This window comes from Mustela putorius, unplaced genomic scaffold (assembly GCF_011764305.1).
Source record: "Mustela putorius furo isolate JIRA1106 unplaced genomic scaffold, ASM1176430v1.1 tig00000831_pilon_pilon_pilon, whole genome shotgun sequence".
NCBI classification, from domain to species: Eukaryota; Metazoa; Chordata; class Mammalia; order Carnivora; family Mustelidae; genus Mustela; species Mustela putorius.
In genome coordinates, this window is record NW_025421490.1 from 2,152,976 (window position 1) to 2,167,316 (window position 14,341).

The 14,341-nt window shown below is 46.8% G+C and overlaps 1 protein-coding gene across 4 annotated transcripts in view; it reads right to left on the minus strand.

The window, feature by feature from the left end:
* Positions 1–14,341, minus strand: part of KIF13A (kinesin family member 13A) — a 202,885-nt gene that overhangs the window by 34,342 nt on the left and 154,202 nt on the right. For all 4 annotated transcript variants that reach the window (XM_045085069.1, XM_045085067.1, XM_045085066.1 and 1 more), the window contains exons 17-22: positions 10,360–10,573; positions 6,049–6,211; positions 4,605–4,745; positions 3,695–3,844; positions 1,505–1,666; positions 613–786 (exon numbers count right to left, since the gene is read on the minus strand). In XM_045085069.1, coding sequence (XP_044941004.1) covers positions 613–786; positions 1,505–1,666; positions 3,695–3,844; positions 4,605–4,745; positions 6,049–6,211; positions 10,360–10,573 — 1,004 coding nt within the window. The remainder of the gene's footprint in view (positions 1–612; positions 787–1,504; positions 1,667–3,694; positions 3,845–4,604; positions 4,746–6,048; positions 6,212–10,359; positions 10,574–14,341) is intronic.

The following is a 14,341-nucleotide window of genomic DNA, read 5'->3' on the forward strand; positions in this document are numbered from 1 at the left end:
CTGTGGGCTGTCTGACGTGAAAACCAGGAAGGTGGCTGATGGTCACACGAGGGGGCCAACCAAAAGCCACCAAAAATTCACCTTGTCTATTGACATTTTCTTTAAGAACTCATATGGTGCATTAGAATGTGATGCTAGGACTGCTATCCCATATTCCAAAGAACGAGAAGAGGTTCATAGACATTAAAGGGTATAATTCCACAATATACATACTGACCATATTTTTTGTTAAACAAACAAACAAACAAAAACCTTTCTGAAGACGTTAGGCACGCGTGACAGTAAGAGACTGTACCTATGCCCACTGCTGTGTGAACATCACACACAGATAAAGTCGGAGGGCACAGAAAATAGTTTATCTAAATATGTACAAACTGTCACAAGTCGTTACACCTCTAGGGCCCAAGACATCAAGGAGAGGCCTTTCAGATTTTATTTTAAACACTTCCCATCTGAATTTGTATTGAAGCACATTTTGAGGTTAGAAAGTGCAACAGACATATTACATTTATTAAACATTCTTGTGGGGGAGCTTCTAAGGTACAAGAAGAGTTCTGAATGGCACCCAGGTCCCTTGTCTCCGTGTAGCCCATCTTGTAACAGTGCCCATACCTTACAGTGAGAGAAGGTCACGGTGTACTGGGCGTCCCGGGACTGAGGGGAAGGCACCTCGGGGTCCACCACCGGGGCCGCCACTGTAGATTCACACTGGTCCCAGAATGTGTATTGACAGAAGACAAAATTTGAGAGATTTAAGGGAAGCCCAGTTGCCTCTTTTATTTTTACCTGAAGAGATAAAAATAAAAAGCAAAATAATTCTGATAAAGACATTACCCGATGCATGCTTCCTTCAAGTATTTCTATTTTAAGAGTCAGAGATGAGGGATGCCTGCGTGGCTCAGTGGGTTAAGCTGCTGCTCAGGTCATGATCTCAGGGTCCTGGGATCGAGACCCGCATCAGCCTCTCTGCTCAGCAGGGAGCCTGCTTCCTCCTCCCTCTCTCTCTGCCTGCCTCTCTGCCTACTTGTGATCTCTGTCAAATAAAGTAAATAAAATCTTAAAAAAAAAAAAAGAGTCAGAGACGAAATACATAAATTGGTTATTCGTTTGACATCTGAAAACCTCTGGCATGTGAAGGGTCCCGCTTATCATCAGTCTGTACCTTGACCGTCACGGCGGCTCGTGAGCCCGGGAACAAAGGCACACAGCCTCGCAGATTTTCCTAGTGGCTGAGTCTCTGACAGATGCTACCTTTACTGGAAAAGCACGATTCACTGAACAGTATGCACTTCCTGCTCGCCAAAGGCACGTGGACTTTTAAAATTTCATCCCCTGGCATCAAAAAGTGCGCTCTACTTCTGGAGAAAGGACTGCCTGCCGTTGTTTTATGGCCCCAAAGCGTAACATTTACTACGCTCCAGGAGAAACTCCCGAGATGTTCCGTCGAACTGCTGCGGGTGATGCAGCCCCTCCCGGCGCCTGCCCGCCCACCCCGTCCTCTCACCCGGCAGGTCAGCTTCCTGACTCGGTGGATGACCTCCCCGCTGCTGTCCACGACCTCAAGGCTCCCGCCTTCGCTGGAGTTCTCCGAAGAGTCATCCTCCACCACGCGCTCCGGGACGGTCCCCGTCACGCGCATCACTTCCACGTGGAGACGCCCGGCAACCTGCAGCAGGGACCAGAGCGCCTGTGGGTTAACAGGTGTCCCGTGGCACCAGCCTGACCTAGGACAGACAGCACGCCACCAGATCCCCGGTCCACTGCTCCGGGACAGCTCTGGTGGCGGGACGCTCACCCCTTCCGCAGCCAGCCCGTTGCATCACCTGCCCGAACAATTAGCCTGCCTGACTCGGAGCCAAACTCGCCTCTCTGCCACTCCCTTCTAGAGTCATCTTCATTCTCATCCCTCTATACGGAAGGACGTAAAGGCAGCTATCATGTTCTACCGGGAGTGGCTTATCTTACTTCATATATATTCATTCATTTACTCTGCTATCAAACTCCTGCCCCGTGGGAATCCAGGGACAAATGGCACAGAGATGTGTGCAAGTTGTCATGGGTTAAATCGATCCAGGAACCAACCGTGTGCCGGGAACTGCACGCAGCACGACCTTGACAACAGTAAACCGAAAGGCACGGTCGCCCGGCTCCTGGAGCGTCTACTCTCCCGGGAGCAGAGCACGGGTATGGGACTCACACGGGAGCAGGGGAGAGGCGGGCTCCACGGGATGAGAGCCATCCCACGAGGAATGACAAACACAAGGACAAAGTTATAAGGAGACCCTTCTTTAAAACTGCTCCTCCCTCCCCCAAAGGCTTAACATGTCCTCACTATCCTGGTGGTCCTCCGGGTAGGTTCTAGATGAGCAGGGTCCCCCTTGCCGCTGGGTGCACGGTACTGAGTTAAAGGACAAGGATTATCCTGCACTTGGCATCCTCCAGGGCTATCACTGGCCCAGCTTCTTTCATAACACGGGGTAAGGTTGCAGCGGCTGGAGCTGTGAAGGTGACACGTTCTGTGGGTGCTGCTGTCGTCTTAAATAGTAAGGCTCTTTTTTAAAGGTAGTCGGACCCAACTTCCACTGGCAGCGGAGACCTGAGGAATTCGTCGATGGTCTTGAACGAGTGAGACCAATATGGAGGAAGCCGTTAGAGGAGGGGGAATGCGAAAAATCGGTTTGAAGACAATGGTTCTCAAGATTTTTTTTTTTCCAGTGGTTTTTAAGGATCTACTACATTTTTAGTAAAATTGCAGAGGGACGAAAGCCTCACCCAGACCCTGGCGTTAAGAAGCCCCGACTAAGGGCAGAGTCACTGCACTCCTTTGCCACAAGAGCTATGGCCATTTTTCACATGGGAGAAAGCACCTCCAGCCCGCTGGTCTTCTAGAGCAGAATGCCCCCGGGGCGGGGGGTGGAGGGCTACCACACGCAGCACACGAGCTGTGCACGTACACAGCCGGGAACCTGGGCTCTGTTTCCTGGCTCACTGTGGGCAGAATGGCATCCCAGGCCATAGGCTGCCCTAAAAACCACAAGCAATAACTAAGTATTTCAAGTCTGCACGTTACGGAAAGGCAAGCGACGAAACAGTATTGTTGCTAAATTTAAAATAAAAGTATCAGTTGATGATAAATGGATAAAAATAAAAAAGTGTGAACTTGACTATTTTCTAGAATGTTTTAGGCCTACACTGAGGTTAATACAAGTAAATAACAGAAATGGGAACCATTTTGTTTCCTTTTGTATTTTAGAAGATGTTAAGCTTGTTTTCCTGGAATACTTTAGCTTTCAAAATAACGCTCCCAAGTTGTATCTTGTGAAGACCACGTAGGGGCTGGGGAGGAATTTGAGTTTATTACAAACCTAAGACATCAAGGGAGATAAACGGTGATGGAGCAGACTCTGGTTTCCCAGGGATTTCTAACTTGATTAAAACAAAGAAAAAAACCTTGTGAACCATAAATTTTTAAAAAAGTTATAATACTCTTACATGATTTTAATCTTGTAATCTTAAAAAAAAAGATTTAATTTTGATAGTTTCTATTAGTAAGAGCAGAGAAGAATGTGATCCTGACTATTCACCGTAGTTTCCTGATCTGCTTCAAGAGCATAACTTAAATTGGATTCACACAGACAGACAGACAGACACACACCCCCTTCAACGGTTTCCTCCGAGGATGGCTTAGCCTTACCTCCCCCTGCTGGCTGATGATAGGAACTGCATACTGAAGTTTCACATCGTAGAACAGACACTCCAAGAACACATTAGCCACGCCAATTAAGTTGTGATTCTCTTGGGCTTCGTAGAAAGGGTCACCTCGTTTCCCATAGAGACGCTTTGCCTGATGGGTGGGAAGGGGGCAGTGAGGGAGGGGAGGAGGAAACAAAACACCAACTTGGGTAATATTATTTAAAACTACCATTTAAAAATGTTTAAAAGAGAAAGCATTTATCCAAAAAAAAAAAAATTAAAAAAGCAAAATTACAATCATGTTACAAAAATAAAATGCAGCATGTGGGAGGGGCTTGATAGCTGGGGGGGCTACATGATGTCCGAGGACTTTCTTAGTTACTGCCTCTCTTCCCTCTGGCACCCCGCGTACAGGCTTTTTCACTCCAGTCCCCTTGCTTTGCCTCATTTCCCTCACCGAGGGTCCTGGTCCATTACTAATATCCACAGAAATGGACTGTGCTTTCTAGAATTATTCTTTGTAATCTCCCCAGCATGATCACAGCTGTGGGAGCATGAACAAATACGAAATCCAAGCTGGTTCCAAACGTGTGGGTTTGTCACATTGACCAAAGAGTCTGGATTTGCTTTGTTCTATTTCATTTCCCCTGAAATGTAGCAAAAACCCTGCCGACTAGGCATATGTCATGTGTTCTCTTCATTTAGTTCCTGTCCATGTGGACATCGCATGTTCAATGACAAGTTCAACTCAGACCCCTTTCAAGGTCACTGCTACGTCCCTTCCTAGTATCAACGTCCAAAGCACGTCTGTCGATATTCCCAGCCACACATGTGTGCATTCTGACGGTGAGAGCACTTACGCTCTGCCCTTTCAACATGGTCAAATCTCCTTGACATTTTGCCTCTTTTACCTCAGGAATTTTTTCCTTCCATTCTTGATAAAGGTCTCTCATGTCAATTAATTTATTCTCCAGCTTCTCAATGGTCCAAACTTGGGTGCCCTTTCCTTTCCTCCTCACTTGTATAGCCGGCTCACTGACGATGGCTCCTCTCTGCGGAGGGAAGGGAAAGAAACACACACAACAAACCAAATGAGCCTTGTCCCAGCATTTTGGATTGTTAAAGCAATAGATGTTATTGTCAAGCAACAAGTTTGAAAAAGATACATAATGCATCCAGAAAGAAGATGAAATTCTACCACCTAGGCATATGCTGGCTTATTCCCAACGAAAATGCAGAAAGATTGATGAAATCTTCTGTGTATACCCATGCACATGCTTATTTTAATCACAAGCAGAACCAAACAAAACTGTGAATCTCCTATCCTGATCCTCTTTCCATAGCTTTTATGAATATCTTCTTGTGTAGTTAAATATTCCTCATAGACATGATTTTTTTTCTTTTTAAAAAGACTTTATTTATTTAAGAGAGAGAAAGAGAGCACGAGCGGGGGGTGGGGAGGGAGAAGCAGACTCCCCGCTGAGCAGGGAGCCCCACACGGGGCTCAATCCCAGGGCCTGGGATCATGATCTGAGCCGAAGGCAGAGGCTTAACCAAGTGAGCCACCCAGGGGCCCCTCACAGACATGAATTTTAATAGCAACATAGAAATCTGTTATTTGGATGTACCATTCATCTGACAAATTATGATGTTGATCGACATCACAGCTCTTTCAAATCTTTGCCACTATACAGGCCATTATGATAAGCATCCTTCTGCAAAAAGCACATCAATTTTTAAAAAACTTCTATGATTGTGGACTTATTAAGACGAATTTCTCAAAGAGCTGCTTGGTCAAGGAGCAAAATGCAGAAAGATGAATGAAATACTCCCTAACTCATTTCTAGTTTGCTTGCGGGAGGGAAACATAAACAGGTGAAAATTATTTTCTTTTGAAGTTTGTCCTTAAAGGGAAAAAAAAATTCTTCAAGTTGAAATGACGGTAAACTTCCCAGTGACTGCAAAAAGTTGTTCTGTGTATAAAAGAAAGGTACTGGGGTGCATGGGTGGCTCAGTGGGTTAAAGCCTCTGCCTTGGGCTCAGGTCATGATCCCAGGGTTCTGGGATCCAGCCCCACATCAGGCTCCCTGCTCGGCGGGGAGCCTGCTTTCCCCTCTCTCCCTGCCTACTTGTGATCTCTCTCTCTGTCAAATAAGTAAAATCTAAAAAAAATTTTTAAAAATACATAGAGGAAGTCTTAAAAATAATAAATACTCTGGCTCACATCAAAATCTCCTCATGGATGGTGTTCAGATGTATGTTGTGTATGTTCTCTGGATGTTCTTTGGTATATATTCTATCTTATGGTACGTAAGTTATGCATTTTGTTCTCGTTTTCTTTAAAAACACTCTTACCTTCCTATTGGCGCTGAGGTTGGCAGCAGGAATCTGCAGAGTCACTTGGTAGTCAGTGAGCTTACTCATCTCCTCAGCTAAGAAGTTTGCCTCCCTCACCAAGGTATTAGCTTTCACGAGCTGTTCGCGCAGCTTTGCCAGGCTTTGCCGGAAGAGTTCGTCCCTGCGGGGTAGCGAGCAAGGAAATGAGAAAATCTGAAAGAAAAGGAAACTGTAATCCTGGTTCTAAGTGAGTCATATTATTAGAAAGTGGTAGAAAAACTTTCTGGAGATAATTTTCAACCTTTTTTTTTTTTTTTTTTTTAAAGTGGGGGGTTATTTGGTGGCTTTTTTTTTTTTTTTTTTAATGTTGCCCTCCACCCACAAGGGTACTGGGGGCTCCCTATTGGCCACCGCTGATGAGGAGCAAAATATGTGAAGGGGCTTGACTAAAAACCATTATTTTAAATCCTCTAACATTTGAAAACTGCTAGATTTTGGTACAATGCTGCCAAAAAACCAATAAAGGAACTCTTGAGGGAAAAGAACTGGTTATGACTTCCCGTGTGTTTCTGTGGCTGGGGGAAGGGAAGCTGGGGAGGGGAGAGAAATCTGGAGTCCATAAGGAGAAAGCGTTTCACACGGTTTCTTCAATTGATAAAAGGCCAGAAGTGGGGACTTCTGTGGCAGCAGGAATTCAACTTTTTCAACTCCGCACAACAGTGCTTCCTGGTGAGACCTTCCCTAATGTTCTGACTCTGAATATAGGTCAAAACCCTATTACATGCTCTCCCAGCCCCACGTCTTGTGTCTCAGCGGCATTCGTCCTAGTTAGACTTGCTCATTTATTTGTATAATGATTCAAGCCGCAGGCACGCCAGGGCGAGAACCAGGTCTTTTTTTGTTTGTCATTACACCTAATTCCCGGACAAGTGTGTGGCCCATTGTGGGATACCCCAAAACTGTGAATGAAAGGAAGAGTACTTTTGGGTTCCCCATGAGAATCTGGACTCACAGGTAACCCACACTAACAGAATGCTTATCTAGCCTTATCTAGCTGCTCTCTTCTACCACTGACACGCCTTGTGCCCTTAGAGGAGCTTGGAACATCCAATCCCTGATCCTTTTCTCATCACCGTAGAAGTGGCACAGGAGGCACACTGCCAAGATGTTAATAAAAGTTAACCCACCCATAAGACACACGGATCCCGTCTGCCTGGTTTTACTAAATGATATCACCATTTTTTTTTCCATTTATCCGAACTTGACTTCTTTCAGCCAGCTCTGTCTTTTTTCTTCTCTACAACACCCAGAAAAAAGCCTCGTTGACTCTTCCTTGAAATATCTCCTAAATCTCTCTGTTGTTCTCATAGCCCCTGGTTCCTGGTTCACACCCCCCTCCCCAGCGACCTCACAACCCCCCGGGTTCTCCCTTTTCCCTCCCAGCCACATAACCCCTGCCCTGTCTCAGGTCAGTCCTCAGTTCAAAACCTCCTCTGCACCTACAGAACAGCTCTGGACTCAGCTTGCTCTCCTCCTCTGTAACCACCTCTTAGGCTAAACAAAAACAGCTCTTATGTAATCCCCCAAACACACCTTCCTCTTCTCCACGGCTTCCCATTTGTCTATGCCAACCTGCCGGTTCAAACGTTTCCCACCTCCTGTCTGCCTGTCCAGTCGTCACCCTTCAAACTCACTTGAAGTCCTTCCTTCCCCATGAACTTGCTGCAGAAGGCTCCACGGAACAGGGTCCTACCCTCTACTAGCCACCCCAGCCCTTCCTGTGCTCTCTGCCCACGCACTCAGATCGGGAATCTCACTCCATACTCACAACGCACCTACCAAACACACCACTGTTTTGGGCACTTGGGACATTTCAGGGAATGAGGCTGATTACCTGCTTCCGGAAGTTTCTCTTCAGCTCAGGGATGAATGACAAAGGGATAATTATGCAATTGCAACACTGCCTATTGCTGGATGAAACTGTTCTTTAATTTACTATTACGATGTATGTTTCACATATTTGTATCTTGCTCTACACTACACTGTAAATGTCTGCAAAGAATACAGTACATCTCCAGTTTTCCTTGTAATCTCACTAGCTCTGACATATACTCAATTTTCAGCCCCTCAATATTTACTTAGGTATGAGTCCCTCAGTATTTCACAAGCCACACCCACACTGATTGAGGTAAGAGGCCCAGCTTCTAGCACAATGACCCATCATTGACAACATCTTCATCTTATCCAGTGACTCTGGTGAAATCAATATTGCAACCACTCTCCTCTCCTCGGAGGACACCCCCAAAATATCATCCTTACTATCTTCCTCCTTCTTCAGAACTTGAGCCTCAAAGAAAATCAGTTTGGACTTAAGGCAAGTGGAAAAAAAATTTTAACACTTGACTGAAAAATACTATCATTAAAAACAATCCACTTTTTTGGTTGCCTCTTTGTCTTTTACAGTCTTCAGGACAAAGAGAAGTAATTAGGGAGACTAAATAGAAAGGTATCAGTGGGTCCAATCACAACAATTACCTCCAAGCCTGCTACTGCTTAGACGAAAGCCACCAGCTCACAGTGAAGTCAGAGAGGACAGCGCTTCAGAAAAAGCACTATCTGATAACCTTCACGTCTTTTACCCAGGCACAGAAAAAGATGAAGAGTAATGGGTTACAAGCAGGATAAATCTTGACTTCAGTATCCAGACAGGTGAGGGGGCAGCTCCTGGGGAAAATGCCACTGACTCTTTTGTCTTATTTTATTTTATTTTATAAAAGATTTTATTTATTTATTTAACAGACAGAGATCACAAGTAGGCAGAGAGAGAAGGGAAGCAGGCTCCCTGCTGAGCAGAGAGCCCGATGCAGGCTCCATCCTAGGACCCTGGGATCATGACCTGAGCTGAAGGTAGAGGCTTTAACCCACTAAGCCACCCAGGCGCCCCATCTTTTGTCTTATTTTAGAACAATAGACTGCATTATTACGGCAAGCCTGGTGTACAGGGTTCGGGTCCCTTATCTTCCTTTTTTCCTCTTAGGGGTCATCTTCCCTGGATGTGGCTCCAGTTTAAGTATCTCATTGTTCGTGAGAGATGCCACAGCGCCCCGGCCCTGGAATCAGAGTTCCGTGGCTTTGATCCCAATGGCCCCACTTGCGAGCTCAGTGACTCCAGGAGGCAGACTCTCAGTTTGCATCCAAAGCCTTAGTATTTTCCCTGCACTTTGACCTGGCAATTCTACTTCTAGGAATCTGTAATAAGAAGATAAATAATGATGTTCACAGTGATTTGTGCACAAGGTTGTTCTTGGCAGCACTGTTTACAAAAGCAAAAATTTTAGTAAGTACTAAGTATCCAACAGTGTGAAACCAGTTCAAAGAATTAGTCTAGGTCATCCAAAGGAATTCAGACTCTAATACAGTACAGGAGTAGTTGTTTAATGACAGTGAAAATGTTCACAAATGTTAAGAGCAAAAAGAATAGTGCAGAATGTTATATGTCTACGTGTATACTAAAAAAATGACTTTGGGGGAAGCAGTCCACGTCTCAGCCTGTTTCCTCACGTGGGAAACGGGATGCAAATGATGAACGCAAGTAGCAGTCGTGAAGATGAGATGAATATATGCAAAACACTCGGTGCCTGGACCACGCTCGGCAAACACAAATGCCACTTGGGTCACGGCTGTCATTGTAACAGTGCGGGAATTCGGAAGGGGGCTACGGGCAGATCTGGGTTCAAACGCCGGCCTCCTCGCTGACCAGGCGGGTGACGGGGAGGACACGCAAGGTGAGCGGCCGGCTCCGGGATGGACAGACCCATCCCAATGGCCCATGGCCGCTGGGACTGTGAGGGCAGCACCGCGCCCAGGCTGCCCTGAGAACACCAGGAATCCACAAATGCCGGACTGAACTCTAGGCTGATGCTTCTCCCACCACTACCTCGGTTCTGAGACACATACTTAGAAGTCATAAATCTGGAAAATTCACATTTAGTCGGTATCTTAATGTTGCAGTTATATTTAGAGAGACCCCCCAAATGCTTTTATGCTACAGGAGCATTCAAACTTTCTCTACTTCCATACCTACCGGTGGCATCGTCACTTGGAGCCATTTCTCCTGAAGGGTGGGGGAGGGGTAGTCCTTAACAACTAACTTTGCAGTAAATATCCTGAGGCTGGACAGTAGCTCGGAGAGGAAAAGGTACTCACTAATGACCCACATCTGGGACTAAGACTTCTTCCCTTGCTAGGTTGATCCCCCTTCACCATGCCCCCCTCAGAGCCCCCAGGCCCCGAGTCGTGACCCTGGGTCCCCAGGGGTCCCATGCTTACCTCTCTTCCGCCCACTGGGTCACCTTCTGCTGGGCCGTCTGGCTGCTGTAGGCCAGGCGGTCGGGGCCGCTGCTCGGGGACTGCCGCTCCGGGGACAGCTGCTGGCGGAGCTGCTCCAGCTCCCGCTCGTACATGAGCCGCTGCTCCTCTAAAGCGCTCCGCTTCTCCTCCAGGTACTGCTTCTCCAGCACCTGGACCACATTCTGCACGGGGTCTGGGGAGCCAAGAAACAAGGTGAGGTGTGTTCCATGATGGCTACGACAGGGTAGCCTGCGGGTGCTGCTTCCAGCGAGAATTCTCTCCCTGCTCCCCAATCTAGCCTCTCCAGATGCTTTCTCGTGGCCCAGGGGCCCCGCCGGATCAAATCCTCCCCACTGCCCTTCTGCTAACACTGTGGATGAACACCTTCCACGTACACACTCCCGACATCTACAGGCTTCTTCACTGCAATGAGCTCACTCCCGTGTTTGGACAGATCAGTACTTCACTACCAGCACACGGGAGAGGCGCTGGGCTCCGACTCACTAAGAACTTCAGGACTTCTGAGCTTCGAACACAGAGCCACACAAGACTTCATTTTTATGGTAATCAATTTCAATCCCCACTTAGCACCAGTTTTAGTATATGGCGATGGGTCTGTATTTCTGATTTTAGCCAAAAATCTCATTACTCCTGGGTTTCTGTCATGGGGGAGCACGTGCTTGGCAACTTCTCCGGTGCTGGTGTCTGGGAGGGCAATTCACTTGCAAGGAGAAAAGAAAAAGAGAGAAAAGGAGAGGGGGGAAGAATTCACTTGCAAAAACAACAGGCTGGTCTTGACTTTTTGCCTTTGCAGATCAGAGATGGGCTACATACATGGTGAACAAGGAATTGGTTGTTCAAAGGGGCCAAGACCGCGGTCAGTGGTTGTGGTACAGGCAGGGGTCACTGCGGAGGCCGGACATTAGCCTGGCCATGACCGCTGCCCCGGATGCTGTGGGGAAGGCAGGCACTGAGCACACGTCCACAGGAGAAAGTTACCGACATCTCCAAGTGAGCAGACTGCAGGGGAACAATACGCCAGACATCTGGACGGTGAATAAGAAAACCAGCATCCCAGTAACTATCTCCTTGACGCGCACGAGACGGGCAGGAGACGCATGGTCTCAGACTGGCCTGTCACACCTTTGCGTGTTATTCAACTACTGCTATTCGTGCTGTCTTCTCACAGACAGACTCTCAGCTTAATTTCCAGGACAGAGTGGGGAACGGAGAGGACAAGACGAGTTTTTCCATCGTGCAATGATGGTTCCTGACCGACTTTTCCAGAAGCCCCGATCTATCGATTATGTTTAAAATTTAATCTCAGATTTAAAATTTAAATTTACCATTTAAATTCACTAATCTTCTATGTAAGCAGTAAAAGAGACAGTATGTTAGCTTAAAAAAAAAGGTTAAATTATACTAAACAAACAGTAGAAAGCAACTCAAAACAAAATCACTGGATATCTACACAGAGTACAGGTGAGTCGTTTTAATAAGAAACGACAACCACAGGGCAGTAAGAATTCTACCAGCCACTGGCCTCCACTCAGGTAAGAGGCACTGCGCCCTCCCCATGCACCACCTCATGAAAGCCTCGCAACACACCTGATGGGGGGTATATTCCTTTTAAAGATGCTGCCCTAAGATCACAGAGCTAGGGTTCTGCACTCAGATCAGACCTAACTACCTGGCGGCAGAACATCAAATTTACCAATAAACTGATAAAGTATTCTTGTTTCCAGTGTTTTGCTCAGAATTAGTACTCTGTTAAAAAGCAGACATTTAAAAAAAAAATTACTGTTCTTTTCAGGTATAAAATTCAGCATTTTTTTCAAAGCAGAAATAGTTTTCTTCACAGAGTCCTGAAAGGGAGTCCCTAAAATATGCCACCTGAAAATCTGATGGAAAACGAACTCCTAGAGCTATCCCAAAGTCTTAAACACAGACCACGGCAAGGGAAGACCTCTTCCGCAGAGTAAGACATCTGCGTACTCTGAAACGTTACAACTTCTGACCTCGCCATGTAAATTGGCGAAAAGTCCATGAATAATATGGTGAAGGGGTCTGAAGAAATTTTAAATATAAGGGCTAGAGGAGAAAAAACTGTCTCAGAATTTTATAAATACACATGTCTCAAACAGTACGTACTTTTCCCCTTTTAGGCTCTAGCTTTAAAAAAAGGAGGACAGGGTCTTCACCAAACATTTATACCTCCACGGAGCCTGGTTTTCAAGGGCCCTACCTTAGCATTCATAAATCTCTTCCAGAGACAGAAAACTGGGGAAGATGCCGTTTTATAAAAATTAATATTCTAAGACTTTGGCTAAAAGCCACCGGGTAAGACATTCAGTTCTCGTTCCTGCTTGTTAGTCCATGGTGTGTGGAAACACACACGATCCCAAATGGCTGAAAGGACTGCACCCCAAGTTTCCATGCAATGCAGAGGCCACGTGACCGAGGCTGCTTTCAACTGCCTTGGCAGATGCCATGACTTAACGCTGTGATGTAACATCACGGGGCTTCGTCAGTGGCCACAGACCAAGAAGCAGATGCAGACGAGGGAACGGCTCAAAGCATCCCTCCCCAAAGCCTCCCACTGTACAGACCGGTCAGCCCTGCCCCGGGGCCCAGGGACAGACCACACTGGACAGAGCCCGAGTCAAGATACAGGAGCTAAGATTTTGTTCTGTCTTACCTGTTTTGCGCCTCTGACTTCAACACAAGTCTTTCTCTTACACTATCTGATGATGCTGTCTTTTCAGGTAGCCAGGGTCAAGCCTGGATCACTACACAGCATGTTTTTAAACAGATCGTCCTACTCAGCAGCTCAGCCTGACTCTGTGATGTAGCCCAGGACAGAAGCCAAAGACTTCAGCCTATTCTCAGCCGACCAACCATCAAAACTTGGCCACAGTTTCTTTTTCTCCTCATCATTTTCTTCCTCTTGAACAAAGGGATTTAAAACTCAGTGAGCTTGGAGCCCAAGGCCAAGCCACCAAAGCGGGAGGTGTTTTAGGAAGAGAGAAAGGACCACATTGACTATGGCATATAGCATGTTCCTCTTTGCTGGTTTATTCTTTATCTGGCATGTAACCATGTTCAAACTTATTTATCTGTCGGGAGAATGGAAAAGAGAGGTGCCACCGGTAGAAGCCGGAGGGCACTGACGGGATAAACCATCGGTTTTCGTTCACACCCAGGTGCCCAATGCACCAAACTGAAGGGAAATAAATCCTTCGGGAAAAACAAAAAACAACTCTTAATCCCAGAGGGAATGAACTCAATGACTCTTCACCAGCCCCTCCACTGCTCTTTCCTTTACAGCTACCGCGGACTCTCCGAAAACGCACGAGTGCCTCCTTCTCAGTCTGCAGGAAGGACACACTACCGTCCACAGATAACTAGGTTGGCTTCTACTCTTAATACCAATAAACTGGGTTTTAGATCCTTATTTAGAGATTTGAAAAGTACAGCATCCTCATCTCTGGGACGATGCAGGTCAGTCGATGATGTCCAGTACAGAGTCCTGCACCGCTGAGCTCCCCACGGTCACCCCGCCATCAGCATCAGGAGCAGTAATGCCAGTGACATTCTGAGCTGGTGGCAGCCCAGGGGAAGGACAGGGTCCAGAGCTGAACCAATGGGAAGGCAATGGAGCTGGGACACGGGGAGGCAGGGGTCACAACTTAAAAGGGCGCACGCCTCAATCAGGAGCACGGAGTGCTTCTGTCAGGTTCCTGGTCGCGTTAGTCCGGATTTGCCAGGGCAGAAGCACAAGCATCGGCCAGCAGCACGGCTAACAAGCAGTCAAGCTCCGCCATGCTAACGCTGATCGGTAAAACCTTTATCCCAGCGCTGGTGGAGGAGCTTCGTCTGAAACCACATGAGAGGGAAGAGGATCTTCAAATAGGACCACCAGGGGGACGACCACCAGGCAGACAGGCTGATGATCGGGAAG